The sequence below is a fragment of the Oncorhynchus nerka genome, linkage group LG9b (assembly GCF_034236695.1).
Source record: "Oncorhynchus nerka isolate Pitt River linkage group LG9b, Oner_Uvic_2.0, whole genome shotgun sequence".
NCBI lineage: Eukaryota > Metazoa > Chordata > Actinopteri > Salmoniformes > Salmonidae > Oncorhynchus > Oncorhynchus nerka.
Genome location: NC_088424.1, coordinates 18,598,327 through 18,622,927, shown reverse-complemented (window position 1 = coordinate 18,622,927; position 24,601 = coordinate 18,598,327). Strand labels below are relative to the sequence as shown.

The 24,601-nt window shown below is 41.2% G+C and overlaps 1 protein-coding gene across 14 annotated transcripts in view; it reads right to left on the bottom strand.

Moving 5' to 3' along the window:
* The window catches only part of LOC115114377 (high affinity 3',5'-cyclic-AMP phosphodiesterase 7A), a 47,682-nt gene that overhangs the window by 7,510 nt on the left and 15,571 nt on the right, over window positions 1-24,601 (bottom strand). For 3 of the 14 annotated variants that reach the window (XM_065013401.1, XM_065013397.1, XM_065013408.1), the window contains exons 2-10: window positions 9,829-9,898; window positions 8,892-8,981; window positions 7,332-7,486; window positions 7,152-7,215; window positions 6,722-6,817; window positions 6,477-6,577; window positions 6,067-6,198; window positions 4,369-4,460; window positions 1,191-1,430 (exon numbers count right to left, since the gene is read on the bottom strand). In XM_065013401.1, the coding sequence (XP_064869473.1) occupies window positions 1,191-1,430; window positions 4,369-4,460; window positions 6,067-6,198; window positions 6,477-6,577; window positions 6,722-6,817; window positions 7,152-7,215; window positions 7,332-7,486; window positions 8,892-8,981; window positions 9,829-9,898 (1,040 nt within the window). Of the gene's footprint in view, window positions 1-1,190; window positions 1,431-4,368; window positions 4,461-6,066; window positions 6,199-6,476; window positions 6,578-6,721; window positions 6,818-7,151; window positions 7,216-7,331; window positions 7,487-8,891; window positions 8,982-9,828; window positions 9,899-22,477; window positions 22,564-24,601 lie in introns of those variants that run through there. The other 11 variants (XM_065013402.1, XM_065013398.1, XM_065013403.1 and 8 more) reach the window with 8 other exon arrangements.

The window sequence follows — 24,601 nt, the reverse complement described above, 5'->3', positions numbered from 1 at the left end:
AGTTGTATTACGAAAGTTGTTTGAAATATTTGGACAAAGATTACAGGTAATTTATGTGAGATTTTCTAGTCATGTAGCGCGAGTTGGAACCGGTGTCATTCTGGATCAAACGCGCCAAATAAATTGGCATTTTGGATATATAACGACGGAATTAATCGAACAAAAAGGACCATTTGTGATGTTTATGGGACATATTGTAGTGCCAACAGAAGAAGCTCGTCAAAGGTAAGGCATGAATTATATCTTTAATTCTGAGTTTTGTGTCGCGCCTGGCAGGTTGAATTTTGATTGCCTGTCTTTGTTTGATGGGGTGCTGTCCTAAGATAATAGCACAGTTTGCTTTCGCCGTAAAGCCTTTTTGAAATCTGACACTGCCGCTCGATTAACAAGTGTAGCTTTAATTTGGTGCATCTTTTACCAAATAATGTGATCTTCTGTATACCACCCCTACCTTGTCACAACACAACTGGTTTTCTCAAACGCCTTAAGAAAATAAATTCCAAAGTATCTTTTAACAAGGCACACCTGTTAATTTAAATGCATTCCAGGTGACTACCTCATGAAGCTGGTTTAGAGAAAGCCAAGAGTGTGCAAAGCTGTCATCAAGGCAAAGGGTGGCTACTTTGAAGAATCTCAAATATAAAATATATTTTGATTTGTTTAACACTTTTTTGGTTACTACATGATTCCATATGTGTTATTTCATAGTTTTGATGTCTTCACTACTAAAACCCTTGAATGAGTAGGTGTTCAAACTTTTGGTTGGTACTGTATATAGCAGATGTTATTGCGAGTGTAGAGATATTATTGGGTTCCTAGCTCCAACATTGCAGTAGTATCTAACAATTCACAACAATACACACAAATCTAAAAGTAAATTAATGGAATTGAAGAAATATATAAATATTAGGATGAGCCATGTCGGGGTGGCATTGGACTAAAATACAGTAGAATATAATACAATATATACATATGAGATGAGTAAAGCAGTATGTAAACATTATTAAAGTGACTAGTGTTCCATTATTAACATGGCCAGTGATGTCATGTATATAGGGCAGTTGCCTCAAAGGTGCAGGGTTGAGTAACCGGGTGGTAGCCGGCTTGTGTTGGCTATTTAACAGTGATGGCCTTGAGATATAAGCTGTTTTTCAATCTCTTGGTCCAAGCTTTGATGCACCCGTACTGACCTTGCCTTCTGGATGATAAGAGGGTGTACAGGCTGTGGCGCGAGCGGTTGAAGTCCTTGATGATCCTTTTGGCCTTCCTGTGACATCGGGTGCTGTAGGTGTCCTGGAGGGCAGGCAGTGTGCCCCCGGTGAGGCGTTAGGCTTACCACACCACCCTCTGGAGAGCTCTGCAGGTTGCTGGCGATGCAGTTGCCGTTCCAGGCGATGATACAGCCCAACAGGATGCTCTCAGTTGTGCATCTGTAAAAGTTTGTGAGGGTTTTAGGTGACAAGCCAAATTTCTTCAGCCTCTTGACGTTAAATAGGGGCTGTTGCGCCTTCTTCAACAAACTGTATGTATGGGTGGACCATTTCTGATTGTTAGTGATGTGTACGCTGAGGAACTTCTCCGCTTCAGTCCCGTCGATGTAGATAGGGGCGTGCTCCCTCTGCTGTTTCCTAAAGTCCACTATCAGCTCCTTTGTTTTGTTGATGTTGAGAGGTTATTTTCCAGAGCCTTCACCTCCTCCCTGTAGGCTGTCTCATCATTGTTGGTAATCAGGCCTACTACTGTGGTGTCGTCTGCAAACTTGATTATTGATTTGGAGGCGTGCATGGCCACGCTGTCATGGGTGAACAGGGACTACAGGACGGGGCTGAGCACGCACCTTTCTGGGGCCCCAGTGTTGAGGATCAGCAAAGTGGAGTTGTTTCCTACCTTCACTGCCTGGGGGCGGCCCGTCACGAAGTCCAAGACCCAGTTACATGGGGCAGGGTTCAGGCCCAGGGCCCCGAGCGTAATAATGAGCTTGGAGGGTACTATGGTGTTGAAGGCTGAGCTATAGTCAAGGATCAGCATTCTTACATAGGTATTCCTCCAGATGGGATAGGGCAGTGTGCAGTGCAATGGTGATTTCATCGTCTGTGGATCTATTGGGGCGGTAAGCAAATTGGGTCTAGAGTGTCAGGTAAGGTAGAGGTGATATGATCCTTAACTTGCCTCTCAACGCACTTCATGATGCCAGAAGTGAGTGCTTCGGGGCAATAGTCATTTAGTTCAGTTACCTTTGCTCTCTTGGGTACAGGAACTATGGTTTACATCTTGAAGCAAGTGGGGACAGCAGACTGGGATAGGGAGAGATTGAATATATCTGTAAACACTCCAACCAGCTGGTCTGCGCATGCTCTGAGGACGCAGCTAGGGATGGGCCGACAGCCTTGCGAGGGTTAACGCTTAAATGTCTTACTCACATCGGCCATGGAGAACGAGAGCCCACAGTCCTTGGGAGCGAGCTGCGTCATTGGCAGTGTTTTATCCTCAGGGTGAAAAAGAGCATGACGTCGGTGTCCGTGACGTGGATGGTTTCCCCTTTGTAATCCGTGATTGTCTGTAGACCCTACTACATACGTCTCGTGTCTAGGCCGTTGATTTTCGACTCTACTTTGTCTCTATACTGACGTTTTGCCTGATTGATTGCCTTACGGAGGAAATAATTATACTGTTTGTATTCAATCATATTCCCAGTCACCTTGCAATGGTTAAATGCGGTGGTTCACACTTTCAGTTTTGCGCGAATGCTGCCATCTATCCACAGTTTCTGATTTGGAAAGGTTTTTATAGTCACATTGGGAACAACATCCCCATACACTTCCTGATGAACTCAGTCACCTTGTCCATGTATATGTCAAAGTTATTCTCAGAGGCTACCCAGAACATATCTGCGTGATCAAAATGCATTCCGATTGATCAGACCAGTGTTAAATAGACCTTAGCACGAGTACTTCCTGTTTGAGTTTCTGCCTATAGGAAGGGAGGAGCAAAATGGAGTCGTCATCTGATTTTCCGAAGAGAGGGCGGGGGAGGGCCTTGTAGGCATCTCGAAAGGGGGAGTAGCAGTGGTCAAGTGTTTTTTCAGAGCAGGTACTACAGTCAATGTGTTGATAGAACTTCGGTAGCACTCTCCTCAAATTTGCTTGGTTAAAATCCCCAGCTACAATAAATGCGGCATAAAGTCTTTGCATAAAGTCCAGTGTAGTTCCTTGAGGGCCATCGTGGTATTGGCTTGAAGGAAAATATACACGGCTGTGACTATAACCAAAGAGAATTCTCTTGGGAGGTAATACGGTCGGCATTTGATTGTGAGGTACTCTAGGTCAGGTGAACAAAAGTACTTGAGTTTCTGTATGTTATCAATCACACCATGAGTAGTTAATCATGATACATACACCACCGCCTTTCTTCTTCCCGGAGAGTTCTTTATTCCTGTCTGCGCGATGTACTGAGAACCCAGCTGGCTATATGGACGAGGACAGTATATCCTGAGAGAGCCATGATTCCATTAAACAGAGTATGTTACAGTTCCTGATGTGTCCCCGGGAAGGAGATCCTCGCCCTGAGCACGTCTACTTTATTGTTCAAAGACTGAACGTTAGCGAGTAATACACTCGGAAGCGGTGGATGGTGTGCACGCCTCCTGAGTCTGACTAGAAGTCCACTCCAAATACCTCTCTCCGCTGGCGGTGTCTTGGAGCAGCGTCTGGGATAAGTTCAATTTCCCTGGGAGCTACGAATAAAGAATCAAATTCGGGAAAGTCGTGTTCCTGGTCGTAATGCTGGTGAGTTACCACCGTTCTGATATCCAACAGTTCTTGTTGGGTTCCCGAGTGGCGCAGCAGTCTAAGGCACTGCATCTCAGTGCAAGAGGGGTCACTACATTTACATTTCCGGCTTTATGTAATAACACGTAAAAATGTTCTATGCTAATATTGTAAGAAGAAAAATACTGCAAAATTGCTGAGGAGCAAGAAGCAGTGTTGCCATGTCTGTCGGCACCATCTTCCTTGTCCAAGCATGTAGCGTTATACCCAAGAAGACTAGAGGCTTTAATCGCTGCCAAAGGTGCGTCAACAAAGTACTGAGTAAAGGCTCTGAATACTTATGTAAATGAGATATCAGGTTTTTATTTTTTATAAAATTAGCAAACATTTCGAAAAACCTGTTTTTGCTTTGTTATTATGGGGTATTGTGTGTAGATTGATGAGGGGAAAATACGATTTAGTCGATTTTAGAATAAGGCTATAACCTAACAAAATGTGGAAAAAGCCAAAGGGTCTGAATACTTTCCGAAGGCACTGTATAGAATTGCCCGGAGGGCACAAATAAAGAATGTTATAGAAGATGCCCTGTCTCTGAACTGACCTGTCTTCAGTGGGAAGGTGGGACAAGAGTGCTGACTCTCGGAGCAGGCCCACAGCAGACTTCCAGTGGTGATTCTCCAAAACTGAGCTATTCTACAATGGAAAACACAACCCAAAAAATACTCAGAGTATTAAAGAGGTAATTATATTGTACATGGGCTAGATGATGTCTGATGCCAACCATTAAGATGTATTTTAAAGTCATTCAACATTTTATGGACAACTATATCAGCATCGTATCCATCAAAGAGACTAAAATAATGATGAGTAGAGAGTAGGGCTAACCACATTTAGCTGACTGGTCGATTGTTTGGTCGATAGGCTGATGGTCGGCCGAGATTTCTTTAGTCGAGCAGTCACAATTAATACATTTTTTCATGGTACACAAGACACCTGTCTGAGTGGTCTAATAAATTGCAGAGGCCACAGGGATGGCACAGTCCATCACTCTAAGACATGTGATACTGCAATTGTATATGTCAAAATAATGGTGCAATCTAAATCAAATATATATATTTTTTAAATGCACTTTCTTCCGGGTTGGATATGGTAGCTGCCCGCCGTTCTGAAACAGAATCTTTAGTGCGCTGTAGAATTGGCGCCTTTCCCTATGTTGCTATGTGCATAACAGCAAAATTAGCATATTGGGGTTGAGAACAATGCAGCAGGGGTAGCAGCAGAGGCGAGGAAACAGCCCTTGCCTTAAGCCCTATTCGGACACGATTAGTTTTACTGGGGTTGGTCGGGTAATGTAATTATGTGCACAAAACATCTGTTATTTTAGTCCCGCCGAATCTGCCATGTCAGTAATTTGTACATGGTAGGAGAGTAACAATTCCAACCACAATAACCTACTGTTTTTTGGCAAACTCCAAGGTCCACTGATAATACTAGTGCCGTGTGAATCAACATCCCTGTGTGTTGCTCACGGTTTGAGCAAGAAAACAATAACTGATTTCATAAATTGAACATAGTGCTGTGTATAGCCTAAATATGAAGGGCCTACATGTATCAACTTTCACAGTGAATGCCTTTGTTTATATGTTTTGTGCGTATGAATTGAATATTGCCAAATGTATCAGTAAAAAATATTGTGCCTATTTAATGTAACCCTTGCTGTTAATTGATCGCAAAGCAGCATACAACTGACCTAAAGTTTTGGAAATGATAAGTTCACATTCTCATCCATAGCCTTAGAACGCATCTCAAATGCTGTAGGCTGGGGGACATTTTGGACGTCTACTGCGGATCGCTAAAATATCCTAATGATTATGATCATACTTCCTCTATTCAAATATTATTGCGACACTACTGTATACCAAAGACGGTTTGGTATGGTTTAGAAACTTGGGAACCAAGCTCAAGTTATCAGTGTAGCCCAATTATTGCCTAACACAGCGTGACCATCGGGCTCTTTCTTGAGTCATTTGCGTGTCTTAATTATTTAATAAATAAACAGTGTGCTTAAAGCGTCAGACAAGCTCAGCGCATATGTAGTTGGTTTTATTCAAAACACAGGGTGTGTCTGTATATATATGGAAAAATAAGTTTAAACGTTTAGACCAATCGAGTGGTCGAAAGAACAGGACGACTCTCGTGGAGTGGAGTAGTACGTTATTGATCCCAGTTTGGAAAATTGGTTTTATCACCACAAGCGTCAACATTGAGCCCAGAGGCTATTTTCAGTAAAGGGCCTTACCTTGTACAGTGCTGCTAGATAATGGTTTGTTTTTATGAGGAAAGGCTGGTTGACACCTGGATGGTCCAGATCATGGGTGGCAGCAGCCAGCAGACCCAGCAGGAGATCACAGGAAGTCATCGTCTCAGCAAGCTGCAAAACACAGAACCCTCCTCAGACTCCTCATGAAGAGGTAAAGTTGGAACAAACTTCTCCAGGTGTACTTGTAGGTTATACTTTTTTTGGTCCACACATTTTGAAGGCTACAGCACTTACAAAAACCTACACATCTTTCTACAAAATAAAACACTACAAAAAATAAACACAATTTCAAAAGAAATGTGAAAAGCTTAAGAGTATTGATCTGTTTTGAGGACATTCAGTTGTAGATTAGTTATTTGTTAGTGGTTAACAGTGTAATTTCCCCTCACCTTGGGCTCCTGCAGGTAACAATACATGGCCTGAGTCACGTCCGCAGCGTGGACTGCATTGTGGTAGGGGTTCAGGCTGCGGTAGTCCTCTTGAATCATGACTAACAACAACAACAACATTACGTATTCATTTCACTTGGGGAGAGTTTCAACTATGCATTACCACTTCATTCAAGTATACAATATTGGGTTTAAATAAACCCATGTCCCAGTGCAATACGGTGTATTTAATTTAATTTCAATACCTAAAAATCTTCTAAGTTTAACCATGTCCAACTGAAAGAGCTCAATTAACCCATAACTGTTGAATAAGTGAAAGGTCAGGTTGACGAGGCTGTTCCCTGTAAGTAAGCAGAACAGAAACAATGAATCAACAAATGCATAATAACACTGCAGTTTGTAATAACAGATAAAGGAAGGGACACATGATGTAATAGTCCTCCTTAATCTAAAGCTGAACTCTAACCACATCTACTTAGTCTGACTAGCAAAACACCATCCACAATAAAATCACGTCATTCTCCATCCACATTTATAGAAAACTATTATGTGATTGAACATTTTCCAAATGAAAATAGAGCAATACATGTCAGGGTGAGAAAATAAAGCAGGCATGCATTGCATTTACAATTCTTAAACAGTAGAGGGCAACAATCACCTAGGAAAACACCTTACCGTTTGTAAGCCTATCAAAAAGGAACATGTCAAAGTTCCAGTTTCCAACCTTCTCCAGCATTAACTGAAATACATGAAGAATTATATTGGGTTACAATTATCACCTGACCAATTTTTACTCAGTGATACTACAATACTTACATATTTAGGAAGTATTGTGCTGGATAGATTGCCACTAACCTTGGCTTGACCTGTGTAGTCATCATCAAGGATGTAGCCTAGTGGGTTGGAGGCTGGGATGCCGCGGATGAACCGTGACGAGTGGAGGTACCGCTGAAAGCTCAGCAGCCTGCGGACATTCCTGGCAGACACAGGCCCCGCAGACTGGGGTCGGGCTGTGGAAACAAAAGCACAGGATGATTAGCTATGGTTGAAATGTACTCACTTTGCACTAAAGCTAGGCCGAGTTTATATAGCTAACAACTTAATTCATTTCCAGGTAAGAGTAACATGATGCTTTGTTGCATTATTTTTCAAGTCGCTTTCAAGAGATGTCCATCTCCACAACCGCCAGAAGTTCGCTTACCACCTTTTTTTCCCATAGCTAAGTAATATTTCAAGTTGCAGTTGGCTAGCTAACTACTTCACATGCGTTGGTGTTATGATTTTAAAAATATTTTTAAAAAACGAAATCAGTTGGCTTTTGGAGCTCTAGAACACTGAAAGGTTTTCAAACAGTTCTATTACAGAATTCCATTCTCCGTATGTGCACACAACTCTAATCTACACTCTGTACTAAAAGCAGAGCACAGCATATCATTCAGGACAAAGTGAAAAAACACGTTAAAAAAAAAGTAAATAACATTAGGGTTAATACTGTACTGTAATAACCTCAATATAGAACAGATGCATTCCACGAAAGTTAGAATGATAACCTGTTAACTGTGAAACGTTTTGAAAAGACGTGGGGTTAAGTGTCAAGAGTCCCAAGTCAATTCAAACAGTGAGTAGCATTGACAGAGGACAAACACCAAAGAGGATTTGAGCCCGCCATGCCGTGGCCACCCCCCACCACTGTGACTAGTGCAAAGAGGTGTGAGTGTGCAGACATGCTGCTGACACAGCAGCCCATTCTCCAGCCAGCTGGCAGCCCACCAGTCGGAGTACTGCATTGTCAACGCACACTCACCAACCATGGCACACTAGCAAGCCTCAAACAGCCTTTTGCAGCAAACCTGCATTCTAGAAAACTCTTGGAAAGATCAAGGCATTAACAAACAAAGCCAGGATTAATGTCTAATAGGCGATGGTCCCAAAACATTCTAAAATGCAATATTGATGGCTGGAAAGTTTTACACAGTCAGCAAACACATATGATCACGTCAATAGGACAGCCAGCTAGATGGCTTCCATTGATCAATTTGTTAGAGAGACTTTGTACAATGGTCTTTTCATAGACCTTCTCAGAAGATCCAATTTGACAAGTGAATAATATCAAATGCTTTAATTTCATTAATTCAAGCACATGACCGTTTTAAATGTCATATTAGTTGAAATTATATAATCATATCCACTACAGTATGTGGATGTGAATCTTGCCTACATTTAGATGAGGGATTGTTGAGTGTCCACTTCACATCTGCCATTTAATTCATAAGTCAAGTTATCATACAGGGTTACTTCAAATCATAAGAGTTACAAGCAACAAATCATGGGTTGTAAAATGGTTCAGCTTCTTTACTGATAGAAGGGGTTTAAGTGGTGGTCACACAATGAATGGGAGTTTTGGTTCATACTTACAGTGCAAAGTTCGGAAATCGACATACAAGTAAGGATGGGACCCTCTTGGTTCCGGTTCAAACCCCACTTGGCTTCTGACTCTCACATCTCCTAGAAGGAATGGGAAAACACAGTCCTCAAGGTACTGGCAATAAAGAGGTGTTTCATTTAATAAAGCATTGGGCCTGCAGAGACTGAACTGTGTCTCAAATAGCTCCTTATTCCCAGGACCCATAGGGCTCTGGGACCCATAGGGCTCTGGTCAAAAGTAGTGCACAACATAGGGGATAGGGTGCCCTTTGGGAGGCTGAGGCAACACAGACACAACTGAAGAGGAAGCATGGCTGTGACACATTAGTATTCACACTGGTGTCAGTGAGTTGAATAGAGAGGCAGGCTTCTCTATTCAGACTAGATCAAAACAGACTCTGCAGTTATATTAGATAGAGTTGGGTAGTTATCTAGTTGGGAGACATCTTACATTCCTCGCCTGTGATATAAAACATCTTAAGAACTGTTAGCCATACTGACTAAGAAAGAGTACGTGTTAAAGAGCCTGTATTCATAAGAGACAGGATCGTAAAACAGAAACACATACCCTTTCTTAGTATGTCTAAAGTACTATTAGACCTTATATTTACATTTTTAGAAGACGCTCTTATCCAGAGCAACTTTCAGGAGCAATTAGGGTTAAGGGCCTTGCTCAAGGGCACATCGACAGAGCATTGTCGGCTCGGGGATTCTAACCAGCAACCTTTCAGTTACTGGCCCAATGCTCTAACCACTAGGCTACCAGCCACCTTGCTGGGTAAGATTACCCATAGGACAGCAATAGAGCTATTGCTTATCTACTAATTAACATGCATCAAAACATTACTTAAATCATATGGGTGGTGAAAAGGGTCATACGATATGTTTCAATATATATGGATTGAGAAAAATCAAGTGAATATCATACCATACGTACCGAGCATCCGAATGTAGAGAGCTGTTTGATTCTCACTGTCATAAGAGATCGCCCCTCGTCTCTGAAAGGACACAAGGAAGGGATCATTAAGGCCTCAGACACACCAATAGAGTTTGCTGGCCGAGTGCGCACCGATTTTACATGTAGAATCGTGTGAAGAATTTCGCAGTCAGACTACAGTGGGTGGTCTTACAAAAGCATTTACGACGCACATTTCACAGAGTTGGTAACATAATACGCAGTAAAAACAGAAACATTGAACGAACCGAACCGCCTCTCCTCCCCTAGTGACTGCTCTGCGGCACTTCTACTGTAACAGTCAGGGGAGGTGAGGGGTGCCCTTCTGCTGTGTCACATGCAGCTGTAGCCATGTGACAGTGGAGGACATTAAAGCCCTCTGCAGGACCCAGTCATTCTTTACACTTCAGGGGTCATGCAGAGCTCCCTGCAGTGAGAGAGAGGACCCTGGAGCACACAGTTTCTTCCAAACACCAGCAAGTTTGGTAAATGAACAGAAATGCACTGTTATTCCGTGTTACTATTTCTTCCAACTCAACAAAACATTCAGATATTTTATTTCAACTCTGTTGTCCCAATTCAGTTATCCATCTCGTCAAACTCTCAAGACAAACTCACAATTAAATGTGCCTCTTCTTGGTAAAGTACGTATTTAAAAGGATCTGTGATAGATTCCCAGTACTGTTGTCCAAACCCTTGACCAAGCAAGCTCAGTTTCAGCTAATGAAGCTAAAACACAGCTGGCCTGTGGGAAATTGCTCACCCAGAGAATGCGGTCTAATTAGCAGCAACAGGATGGGTTTCAGTATTGGCCACTGGGAAAATCACACAAACCACATTGAGCAAAGAGAACCACTCCAATGTCACCACTCACTTTCCCACCACCCAAAGACACCTCAATGATTTTGGACATAGTCTTTAATGATAAAAGCTCTCAAATGATGGAACCCTAACAGGTCCCCACTGGTGTCCTAAACCATAAACAACAAAAACTACAACATGACAAAACTTTTAACAGTATTTATTTATTTATGCTCCTCCCCTCCCCCTCCCTTCCTCTATTTTTCTGCTCTTCCCCTCGCCTTCTGATGCAAATGCTCTCTCAGCTCACCGGGGTGTCCCCAGATGGCATAAAATTCGAACTATGACGTCAATCTGCTCAACATATTTGCATAATTGATATTTCTCCATCAGCCAAGCCCTAGCCGCATAAGCGCTGTTGAATGCAAAGGCTTAAGACATATGCCATACCGGCTTCTCTGGCCAGTGGCTGTACTTATACAGTCTTGCATGTGACTTTGCACTGAGTTTAGATTACAAGACCTGAAATGTGTGGTACTTGTAGACAATGTTTCCTCATTTTTTTCAGCACTGAGTACAATTCAAGTCTGCTGAATGCAAACGTGAAGGTTATAAAAATTCTATGCAACTTCTGGCGTGCATTTTATGTGAACACAGACTGTACCCGCTTTAAGTTACAGTTATAACCATGGCCAAGTAGGCTACTGTGGCTATTGGATCATAATGTAGGCCTATCAGAGTGCCCTAACATTTAAAAGAAATGGAGAAAATGCATCCCATAACATTTTAACATGGAAATAGCTGTTCAATCATTCAGCCTACAGTAGCAGCCAATGTGTGGTGTTCAATGTAGACCTCGATTCCGTGAGACTTTTGGAAAAAATAAGCAGGGCTTGACAACCTGTTTTTAGTCCACTTGTCTTTTAGACAAGGAAGTGACTGAAGATTTGTTGTTTGATGAAAGAAACCACTTTACAAATTATTATTATTATTATTATTATTATTATTATTATTATTATTATTATTATTATTATTATTCCCGTAGCATTATTACAGTGAATCAGACAAACTATGCTACCCCCTGCCTATTGGCTACTTAGCTTATTCAAGCCTGTCTCAAAATACAACACTGCCCTTTTAAGACAGAAAAACATTTCTTTACCTAACTCGTTTTTTAAAGATGGCTAGAAATGCACACGTTAAGTGCTCTGTTCGGAAGCAACCAGTCCCCCATTTATGACTAGAAATGATCTATAACTGGGCTACTAACTCACTTATTATCAAAGAATATAAACAAATGTGCACACGTGGCTACATGCAGATCTCAAAACAAGCGCATCTACTTGCGACCACTCATGCTGTAAACACAGTCCAGTTCAAAGGAATGGCACAGATCCATATACTGTATGGCAATGGTCTATTTGCATATAGAGATACTGCAGCTCTGATTGGTTATGCTGCACTGGTCTGTAGAATCATGCCTGTCAATGCAATAGAATCCTTCTCCGGTGCGTTCAGCCTACAAGAAAATCCCTTGCATACTAACTAAGTCTTGCATAGTTAATTTTGTTTCTGTGTGTTTTATTGAAAGTGGCTAATATTGGCAATATTGGCAATTCCCACAGTAGAAGAAAACGTTGTTAGGTGTTAACTAAAGGGGAAATTTAGAAGGTTGCGTGAAATTCAATCTTGTGCAGAGCGGCTGAGGGTACTTTAAAGATATGTACATATATTTTTTAGTATCCATTAATGAATGTACAGAAATTGTATTCTTTCTCTAAACAGTACTTACAGTCCAGAGCACACAGTAAGTTTCAAATGAGACCAAAGACTGGTTTTGTAGCATCTACAGACTCATCATTGTAGTGTCTTAAAGAAGTCATGGGTAAGGCCAAAATCGCATTTCCCAACTTTAATTTGTTATTTTTCAATAGTTATTTTGGATTCAGATTTTAAAAAGGTATGCCAAATGCATCCTTCCACTAACTGACCTCTCTATGGATTTCATTTCAGGAAGATCCTAAACATCATAAATATCTTTGGGCCAACCTCGTTTGGAATGGCCCAGCTGACAGACGACACAAAACTGTGGTGGAGGGTCATCAAGCGCTTCTACGCTATATGAAACCAACTGACCATGAGTAGCAGGCAACCAGCACAGCAATGAACTAGAATCAACCATGTTAGTGCATGTATGGACAAGCCTGTGTTGTGTGCTTAGTTTAGGGCATCACACGTACTGTAATTTGTTACTTTAACCCTTTACACTCGTGGGAATTGGCCTATATGGATAGGGCTAAATTGAAAGTATGAAAAGTATATGCATAACCATGGTAGCAATTAAAAGGCAACAGTTTGGAGATAATTGGGAAATGATTAGATCAAAAGGTGAGAACACAACAGTTCAACTGACAAGACTGAATCCAAACATTAAACTGTTGATTTTATGTGCATTTTACATTTACTGTACTTTGTTGATAACGAAATCTGAGAATACTCTGGATACATTCAGTAACACGATAAGACTACACATGTAAAATGTGGGCTAGGTACAACATAAGACAAAAACATGACACGGGTTGGAGTGTGCTAAGATCCTAAGCAATTTAAATCAATTTTTATGACACAAAGAAAAATCTTCAACTATATTTTACCAAATGGGGCTATCTTCTGTATACCACCCCCTACCTTGTCACAACACAACTGATTGTCTCAAACACATTAAGGAAAGAAAATCCACAAATTAACTTTCAACAAGGTACACCTGTTAAGTGAAAAGTACCTCATGAAGCTGGTTGAGAGAATGCCAAGAGTGTGCAAAGCGGTCATCAAATATAAAATATATTTTGAATTGTTTAACACTTTTTGGGTCACTACATGATTCCATGTGTTATTTCATAGGTTTGATGTCTTCACTATTATTCTTCATCACGCAAACACACACAGTGTATTTGGAAAGAATTCAGACCCATTGACCTTTTCCACATTTTGTTACGTTACAGCCTTACTCTAAAATGTATTAAATAGTTTTTTTTCCTTCATCAATCTACACACAATAGCCCAGAATGACAAAGCAAAAACTGTTTCTTGAATTTTGTGCAAAACATTACAACTGAAATACCTTATTTACATAAGTTTTCAGAGCCGTTACTCAGTACTTTGTTGAAGCACCGTTGGCAGCGATTACAGCCTCCAGTCGTCTTGGGTATGACACTACAAGCTTGGCACACCTGTATTTGGGGAGTTTTTCCCATTCTGATCTGCAGATCCTCTCAAGCTCTGTCAGGTTAGATGGGGAGCGTCAATGCACGGCATTTTCAGGTCTCTGCAGAGATGTTCGATCGGGCTCTGGCTGGGCCACTCAAGGACATTGAGACTTTTCCCGAAGCCACTCCTGCATTGTCTTGGCTGTGTGCTTAGGGTTGTTGTCCTGTTGAAAGATGCCACTGAAAAACATCACCAAATGTATGATTTTACCACCACCATGGGATGGTGCAAGGATTCCTCCAGACATGACATTCAGGCCAAAGACTTCAATCTTGTTTTCATCAGACCTGAGAATATTGTTTCTCATGGTCAGAGTCCTTTAGGTGCCTTTTGACTATGAAGGCCTGATTGGTGAAGTGCTGAAGAGATGGTTGTCCTTCTGGAAGATTCTCCCATCTCCACAGAGGAACTCTAAAGCTCTGTCAAGAGTGACCATCGCATTCTTTGTCACCTCCCTGACAAAGGCCCTTCTTCCCCGATTGCTCAGTTTGGCAGGCAGCAGCTCTAGGAAGCGTCTTGGTGGATACAAACTTATTCTATTTAAGAATGATGGAGGCCACTGTGTTCTTGGGGACCTTCAATGCTGTAAAACGTTTTTGGTACCCTTCCCCAGATCTGTGCCTCGACACAATCCTGTCTCGGAGCTCTATGGATAATTCCTTCGACCTCATGGCTTGGTTGTTGCTCTGACAGGCACTGTCAACTGCGGGACCTTATATAGCCTGGTGTGTTCCTTTCCAAATCATGTCCAATCAATTGAATTTACCACAGGTGGACCTATCAAGTTGTAGAAACATCTCAAGTATGATCAATGTTAACAGGATGCACCTGAGCTCAATTTCAAGTCTCATAGCAAAGGGTCTGAATACTTACGTAAGTAAGGTATTTCGGTTTTAATACATTTGCTAAAATTTCTAAAAACTTGTTTTTGCTTTGTCATTATGGGGTATTGTGTGTAGATTGATGAGGAAAAACATTTATTTAATACATTTTATAATAAGGCTCTAACGTAACAAAATGCTGAAAAAATCTAAGGGTCTGAATACTTTCCGAAGGCACTGTGTGTGTGTGTGTGTGTGTGTGTGTGTGTATGTGCATATATACAGTGGGGCAAAAAAGTATTTAGTCAGCCACCAATTGTGCAAGTTCTCCCACTTACAAAGATGAGAGGCCTGTAATTTTCATCATAGGGACACTAACTATGACAGACAAAATGAGAAAGAAAAATCCAGAAAATCACATTGTAGGATTTTTAATGAATTTATTTGCAAAATACTTTTGTTATTGACTAAATACTTATTTTCCACCATAATTTGCAAATAAATGTATAAAAAATCCTACAATGTGATTTTCTTGATTTTTTTCTTCTCATTTTGTCTGTCATGGCCCCATTCATTCTTTCCTTTGAAGTGTTTACCTATGATGAAAATTACAGGTGCTTGTTTGTAGGTGACCAAATACTTATTTTCCACCATAATTTTAGTCCCTGTGATTTTTCCAGAAAGCCTCATCTGGATCATTTTTAAGTGGGAGAACTTGCACAATTGGTGGCTGACTAAATACTTTTTTGCCCCACTGTATGGCCGATTCATGGCCCGATTTCAAGTTTTCATAACAATCGGTAATCTGCCTTTTTGGATCCCGATTATGGCCGATTACATTGCAATCCATGAGGAAACTGCGTGGCAGGCTGACCACCTGTTACGCGAGTGCAGCGTCAAAAGGACCTTGTGGCTGCAAGGAGCCAAGGTAAGTTGCTAGCTAGCATTAAACTTATTTTATACAAATGTTCACATAATCGCTAGTTAAATACACATGGTTGATGATATTACTAGGTTAACTAGCTTGTCCTGCGTTGCATATGATCAATGCGGTGCCTGTTAATTTATCATCGAATCACAGCCTACTTCGCCAAATGGATGATGATTTAACAAAAGCGCATTCGCAAAAAAGCACAATCGTTGCACAAATGTACCTAACCATAAACATCAATGCCTTTCTTAAAATCAATACACAGAAGTCTATTTTTTTAAACCTGCATATTTAGTTAAAAGAAATTCATGTTAGCAGGCAAAATTAACTAGGGAAATTGTATCACTTCTCTTGCTTTCAAGCAGAGTCAGGGTATATGCAACAGTTTGGGACGCCTGGCCCGTTGCTAACTGTGTGACCGTAATTAATTTGCCTGAATTTTACATAATTATGACATAACATTGAAGGTTGTGCAATGTAACAGCAATATTTAGACTTAGGGATGCCACCTGTTTGATAAAATAAGGAACGGTTCCGTATTTCACTGAAAGAATAAACGTTTTGTTTTCGAAATGATAGTTTCTGGATTTGACCATATTAATGATTAACGTATTTCTGTGTTTATTATAATTAAGTCTATGATTTGATATTTAATAGAGCAGTCTGACTGAGCGGTGGTAGGTAGCAACATGCTCGTAAGTATTCATTCAAACAGCACTTTATTGCGTTTACCAGCAGCTCATAGCAATGCCTGATTCACAGCGCTGTTTATGACTTCAAGCCTATCAACTCCCGAGATTAGGCTGGCAATACTAAAGTGCCTATAAGAACATCCAATAGTCAAAGGTATATGAAATACAAAATGGTAGAGAGAAATAGTTAACGCGTCATAATTCCTGGAAAAACTAACCTAAAACATCTTAACTGGGAATATTGAAGAACTGGGAATATTGAACCACCAGCTTTCATATGTTCTGAGCAAGGAACTTAAACATTTGCTTTTTTACATGACACATATTGCACTTTTACACACACACACTTATTTTGTTTAGCTCTCCTGGCTGTGACATTGATGAACTTGCGCAAGCACATTTGTAGTTGATTCATTTGGAGCACAACCCTGCATCCTCGCCATCACACAATTACTGTTGTTCATGCAATCCAAAAACAGCCCATTATAAATTGCAAGCTGGGTCAGGTGGGCATGATTTGAAAGCTTGTTCTATTGCCAACATGACTAGCTAAGTTATAAAATACGATCTTACAGTGTTAGGCTTTCAAAAGGCAATTCTGACAAATAGATCATAATTATGGTGCTCATAGAAAGGGGTCATGAGTGCATTCAGTTGTGCCGCGGCACATTTTCTTCACAACAACCCATGGTATTTATGACGCCATGTCATCTTGTAACTAACTGTACACCACACATAGTGATCATAAACATTGACACTGTATATGACATGAGTTTTATGACATGAAATGTGAAGTGCACATTTTGACTCATGGATGTTTGGCTTGCTTGTATATGACATCAAAGAGGTATTCAATCCTCAACGTCTCATCTTACAAAATACATAGTGATCTTAATTTATAGCATTTCCCTCATTCCCAATTAACAGAAGGGATGGGGCAAATCAGAATGGATGTCAGTCAAAACCCATACAGCGTATAGCATGTTACTGTACAGCCACCACATTCCACTTAGTACCCCAATCTGCCATTTTCAACCTGTATACGGGTAGCAGTGTAAAGGGTTCAACAGTCAGTTGTATGAACTATGAGACAAGAAAACGTGCCAAAGATTTTGTTGACACATCAAAGCATGTCTATTCCGCTTGATTATCTTTGAGAAGAGAAGCCTTGCCAAAGTTTGACAGTGTTATTGTTAATACTGGCTGCTCCCTGTGTCTGTTAGCGGAGTGTTATCCAATTGTGTTTATGTGGCAGCTAATGATACAGTATGCTGACACAGATTGGACATTGTACTACTTCACTATTCTTTTATTGAGTGAGAGTAATCTATTCCATCATAATGTATGGGGCTGAATCAGTGTCAAATCAAATCAAATTGTATATTTGCCACATACACATGGTTAGCAGATGTTAATGCGAGTGTAGCTAAATGCTTGTGCTTCTAGTTCCGACAGTGCAGTAATATCTAACAAGTAATCTAACAAATTCACAACGACTACCTTATATATACACACACACACACACACACACACAATGCAAGGGGATAGAATAAGAATATGTACATATAATTATATGGATGTGTGATGGCCGTGCGGCATAGGCAAGATGCAATAGATGATATAAAATACAGTATATACACATGAGATAAGTAATGTAGGATATGTAAACATTATTAAAGTGGCATTATTTAAAGTGACTAGTGATACCATTATTAAAAACATTTATTAAAGCGGCCAGTGATTTGAGTCTACGTTAGTGATGGCTGTTTAACAGTCTGATGGCCTTGAGATAGAAGCTGTTTTTCAGTCTCTTGGTCCCAGCTTTGATGTACCTGTACTGGATGATAGCAGGGTTCACAGTGAGGGATTTAGGTGACAAGTCATATTTCTTCAGCCTCCTGAGGTTGAAGAGGAGCTGCTGTGCCTTCTTCACCATGCTGTCTGTGTGGGTGGACCATTTCAGTTTGTCCATGATGTGTACACCGAGGAACTTAAAATGTTCCACCTTCTCCAGGACTGTCCCGTCAATGTGGATAGGGGGGTGCTCACTCTGCTGGTTCCTGAAGTCCACAATAATCTCCTTTGTTTTGTTGACGTCGAGTGAGAGGTTATTTTCCTGACACCACACTCCGAGGGCCCTCACCTCCTCCCTGTAGGCAGTCTTGTCGTTGTTGGTAATCAAGCCTACTGCTGTAGTGTAATCTGCAAACTTGATGATGGAGTTGGAGGCGTGCATGGCCACGCAGTCATGGGTGACAGGGATTACAGGAGAGGGCTGAGAACACACCCTTGTGGGGCCCCAGTGTTGAGTATCAGCGGGGTGGAGATGTTGTTTCCTACCTTCACCACCTGGGGGTGGCCTGTCAGGAAGTCCAGGACCCAGCTGCACAGGGCCGGGTCGAGACCCAGGGTCTCAAGCTTAATGATGAGTTTGGAGGGTACTATGGTGTTGAATACTGAGCTGTAGTCAATGAACAGCATTCTTACATAGTTATTCCTCCTGTCCAGATGGAATAGGGCAGTGTGAAGTGTGACGGCGATTGCATCGTCTGTGGACCTATTGGGGCGGTAAGCAAATTGGAGTGGGTCTATGGTATCAGGTAAGGTGGAGGTGATATGATCCTTGACTATTCTCTCAAAGCACTTCATGATGACAGAAGTGAGTGCTATAGGGCGATAGTCATTTAGTTTCCTTAGTTTTTTGGGAACAGGAACAATGGTGGCCATCTTGAAGCATGTGGGAACAGCAGACTGGGATAGGGATTCATTGAATATGTCCATAAATGCACCAGCCAGCTGGTCTGCGGATGCTCTGAGGACGCGGCTAGGGATGCCATCTGGGCCAGCAGCTTTCGAAGGGTTAACATGTTTAAATGTTTTACTCACGTCAGCCGCGTTGCAGGAGAGCCCACAGTCTTTGGTAGTGGGGCATGTCGGCGGCACTGTATTGTCCTCAAAGTGCGCAAAGAAGTTGTTTAATTTGTCTGGGAGAGAGACGTCGATGTCCGACTCATCCTATCTCTAGTTTATCATCCTCAATTCAACCCAGATAGTGGCAATTGCACAAACAGCAGAGTCGTAGTTTATGGGCAGACACAATACTACTACATTACATACATTTGAAGGGTCTAGGCTTTTGTTTAAAAAAGCTAATCTAATATGAACTAAACAGACAAAGCAGTATTTAAAACCTTGGTTTGAAGGCGCCAGTGTTTACACAAACAACGCCAGTGTTCACACAAATCAGTTCTGTTTATGGCAGCCAGAGCCCTGGTATATCAGGCTCTCACAGGGACGGAGGCTGTTAGACAACCAACCTTACCATGCCCATATGTGCTTCACACAAGCTATCCAGACAAGCAACTGGCATCTTGTCACATGGAGCTATGAGGGCTGTGTCAGGCCCAGCGTGCGTCACTACCGGCTTGCCTCGCTGCACTCCAAACACTGTGGCGTCTGTCAGGCTGGGACGGACATATGCCTCCATCCCTCATGCCACTCGTTCCTATTAAAATGCTTGACATTCAATGCTACATTCACAAGTCAACACATGACTGCTGCTCACGATTCTGGGCCCGTATCCACAAAGCATCTCAGAAAAGGTCCTATAATATTACCGTTAAATCAACACACTCGTCACTAACATTTAACAACGCTTTGGCAGTTTGGCATCCAAAAACTTGCCGATAATGTTGCATAAAACATTTGAAGGGTCTATAATTTTCATTCAACACAAAGTTAACATTGGCACCTAGACACTTTTAATTGCCCAACTTCTAGGCATATTTTTTAACAACCTGTTATTGTGCTCCAAAGGCATAACGTATGTTCACTTGTGAATGAAATAACATGTTGGTTAATTAAATAACTGAACAAAAATGTGTGGTTATAAGTATTTCGGCATATCCTGTGAAATAGGGCTAATGTGAAATCATTGTCAAAAGCATGTAGGTCGAGATTATATATGGATTGATCATATATAAAATATCAAAGCAACTGTATGTGACACAGTAGCCACTGACACCTCATGAGGTCTCCTAAATATCTGTCGACTAGGTGGGACTCTTATAACCAAAGGGGCTTCATGCATAGCTTTTATTTTTACCCATAAGAGTAGGAATAAAATACTTTCTGCTCAGACGATTGCTCTCAATGCAAGTGGACTGGCTTCAGAATTCAGTCAATCTCAGTACGTCATCATGATTGATTCCATGGTTGTCAAAATTAAACTCAGACATTTGGTATTGATACAACATCCTTTAAAACATCACACAGTGGTACAGTGTTGTGAAAACCCAGCAAGTTTGGTGAATGAACAGAAAGGCAATGGTAATTCCTTGTTACCCATCATTTCTTCCAACTCAACATCACATTCAGATATTTGATTTCAACTCTGTTCCATCCATCACAAAACTCCTAAGACAAGCTACAAATGGCCTGTGCTATCAAGACCTCATCTTTTAAGCCACCAATAAAATAAGCCAACAAAGAACTGCAATGTGCACTATGTGTAGTATATGTTATGTCTTGTGAAATGGATGATATGTTTATGATTCTACTCTACTGCTAAATCAATAAACCTATAAACCAACTACTACTTCTGCTACTAATATTACAATAGGGTAAATCCATTTGAATTCAATAACATCTTCACAGCATCCCTTTTGATATAAACAAAACTTTCCATATATGATTGCCCATGGAAGAAGTGGTCAGAAAGTGAGTTTTTCGGACCTGAATGCCAAAACATTCAGGCGATAAAGGTGCTCAAAGTTGACCCATTTTGCATACCCCACCATACCATGGAGACATCCATGTCTTCATCACTGGAAAATAGAAACGGTTGAGATTGATATAATTTAAAAGCTTACAAACAGGGTTGTCAAACTGTTATTTTACAATTTATGTCATTTATTAAGCTTAATTGTCAATTATCAAAAAATGCGTAGTCTCATTTTTCATATTCTCATAAATTGTAGTTTAGAAATAATCTGAGGTTTTCGTTTTGTGCCCGCCATCAGTTGAGACATAACATGCTCTTGAAAACAGGGTGCGTGTCATTTCAATCATAGAAATATAATCCATAGAATGGACCTATCCCTTCAGACCACTGTAATTTGGTGCGCAAAATGGGTCAACTTTGAGCACCTTTATCGCCTGAATGTTTTGGCATTCAGGTCTAAAAGTTACTTTCTGACCACTTCATCCATGGGCAAACATGCATGGAAATGTTTGTTTAAATCAAAAAGGATGCTGTGAAGATGTTATGGAATTCATATGGATTTATCCTACTACAACAACTAGAACTACCACTTCTTACATACACAAAAATCACTGTCTTTAACTTTGACCTATAATTAAGATGGTAGTCAAACTCTCAATACAAACTCACATTTAAATGTGCCTCTTTTTAGTAAAGTACGTATTTAAAGGTATTTAAAAAGGGATCTGTGAAGATTCCCAGTACTGTTGTCCAAACCCTTGACCAAGCTCAGTTTCAGCTAATGAAGCTAAAACACAGCTGGCCTGTGGGAAATTGCTCACCCAGAGAATGCGGTCTAATTAGCAGCAACAGGATGGGTTTCAGTATTGGCCACTGGGAAAATCACACAAACCACATTGAGCAAAGAGAACCACTCCAATGTCACCACTCACTTTCCCACCACCCAAAGACACCTCAATGATTTTGGACAGAGCTTTGGTCATGAAAAACCCAAATCATGATGGAACCTTAACAGGTCCTCACTGGTGTCCTAAACTAAAAACACTTGACAAAACTACTCATAACAATATTTTACTTCAATCCAATGTGGTATTCTGCTTACGCTGTATCATTACCAAGTCTGAACTGTTCCTGATGAAACCAGCCAAAATAAAAAACACCCTCAAACTATCAGTCCCTGAAAATAGCAGACATACTCTACACACCATCACAACGTGAGCTCATAGTAACTCACCACACCTCCTTTCCTAGTAAGGCAGTAAACAGACACACAGTCATCAGTCTGTGCTAGAGATATCCTTTTCAAAGTCAAATCAACTCAGTGTTGATAAAGAGGCAGTTTACCTAGTAGTCCAAACTGACTGTCTGCTAGTGTCAGAGGACCTACCTTGTGGGAAATCCACCTTGTTAGAATCATAACTAAGGACCAGATCAGTACAATTCCCATTGGACCGTGTGGCCGAGGATCATACTCCCTCTCCCTGGATGTACATTCGTGTTTCTGTGTCGTGGGTCCAGCCCGGATAAATATTAGCAGACAGGCAGACGAAGGACAGCTCAAGGCCCAGGCAGGCAGAAGGGGACAGACAGAGAGTAAGCAGAGCCTTGTGCAGCTGTCTTAGCTCCAGCGCTAGCTACCTATCACCTGACTGACTGCCCAGTCCTAACACTCCAGGGACTGCCTGACAGACTGACTGGCTGACTGACTGCCAGTCGACCGAAGGGCTGGTGTGAGGGGCACACACCACGCTCTCTCCCTTCAGCCCCATATGGACTGATGGTGTTGCACTGTGGCAACGGCCAAACACCATCATAAACACTGACACAGAGAAGGGGGGGGTAGAGAGGACAAGGTGTACCAACATTACTACACCTCAATGTCACGTTATTCATGACGTAAGGGTTTGAGAATCCAAAAAGGTCAGAAGGAGATGACTGCATAGCCTGGCTTCAACAGTATGTGTCACTTGCTAAAGGCATGGCGGTTTGGAGAGTTGTCATACAGTACATATGAATTGTCAATATGGGACACACAATGGCAGAGATATCCTTTTAGTCAAATCAACTGTGTTGATAAGAAGGCAGTGATACCTAGTAGTCCAAACGAACTGTGTGCTGGGGTCAAATGACCTACCTTCTAGGAAATCCCCCTTGTTAGAATCACAACCAAGGACCAGATCGGTACAATTCCCATTGGACCTCCCAGCAGAGGATCATACCAGTGTTCTTTCCCTGCACTTAAGGTACACATATTTGAGTTTGCCATAGCAACACGAGTCCTACAATGTAAAAAACGTGGGTTCTGCTGCCAAGATGAAGACAAAAGGTTTATACTATGAGAAATGATCTCTGATAATAAGCCCAAATTAAACATGAGGGGAATGAGATCACTGACGTTCCCAAGTCTTTGTTCTACTATGCACTTAACGTCATCAGAACAATGTGGCTCCTTTTGCAACATAAACTTAGAGAAAGAATCAGTTATACCATTAACATAAGTTACAATCTTACACAATACAAGTCAGTCTGGCCGATTATTGTAGGAAGAGAGACAAAGGGAAAAGTTTGAGACGCTCTGGGTCTGTAGCCTTGAATAAATGCTGTCCCAAAACAGGGTTAGGTATGCCCTCATACTCAGGCAGCGCACAGCCCGAATTAGACCCTCAACATACGTCGACATCACAGCTGATAAGTGTGGTGAACGGGGACCAGAAATAGACCACCATCAGGCACGGGCCTCAAACCAACGGCACAGGAAGTCTTGGGAAATTGTCATCCTCAATGCAGCAACAGAGTCCCTGCAAGGACAGCTACGCAAATGATTCCACTCTAAAAATGGAGCTAACAGGACGCTTGGGATGTTTCCTGATTATTCCCTCGACTTCAGTGTCATTGAAAGGCCACGAATACACTAGTGGTGAAGACGGTTCTGATTTCTCTACGATAAATGCCTACTCCTAGAAAATATTAAAATGACAAACAGACCTCAATGTTAAACATGTCATATTTCAAAAGGTTAGTTACTCTCATTTTTTATTTAAAAAGATTGCAGACATTTGAAAGCAGGCCTAAATATCAACCAAATGTCAGTTGTAAAGTTAACTACCTCTTTTCCATTTGGTGGAAATGGGAGTATAAAAACTAAATGTGCAGTGTCCTAAAAACGGGTGCATGCAGAGCAACTGTGTCAAATAAGCTCTTTCATAGATAATCCACTTAAGAGATACAGCGGATTCAGAAAATATTTAGACCCCTTGACTTTTTCCACATTGTTACGTTACAGCCTTATTCTAACAATTCCCCATAATTTTCAAATGTATTAAAAATAAACTGAAATATGACATTTACATAAGTATTCAGACACTTTACTCAGTCCTTTGTTGAAGCACCTTTGGCAGCGATTACAGCCTTGAGTATTCTTGGCTAGGACGCTAAATGTGTATGTGACCAATAACATTGTATTTTATTTATTTGGGAAGTTTGTCCCATTCTTCTCTGCAGATCCTCTCAA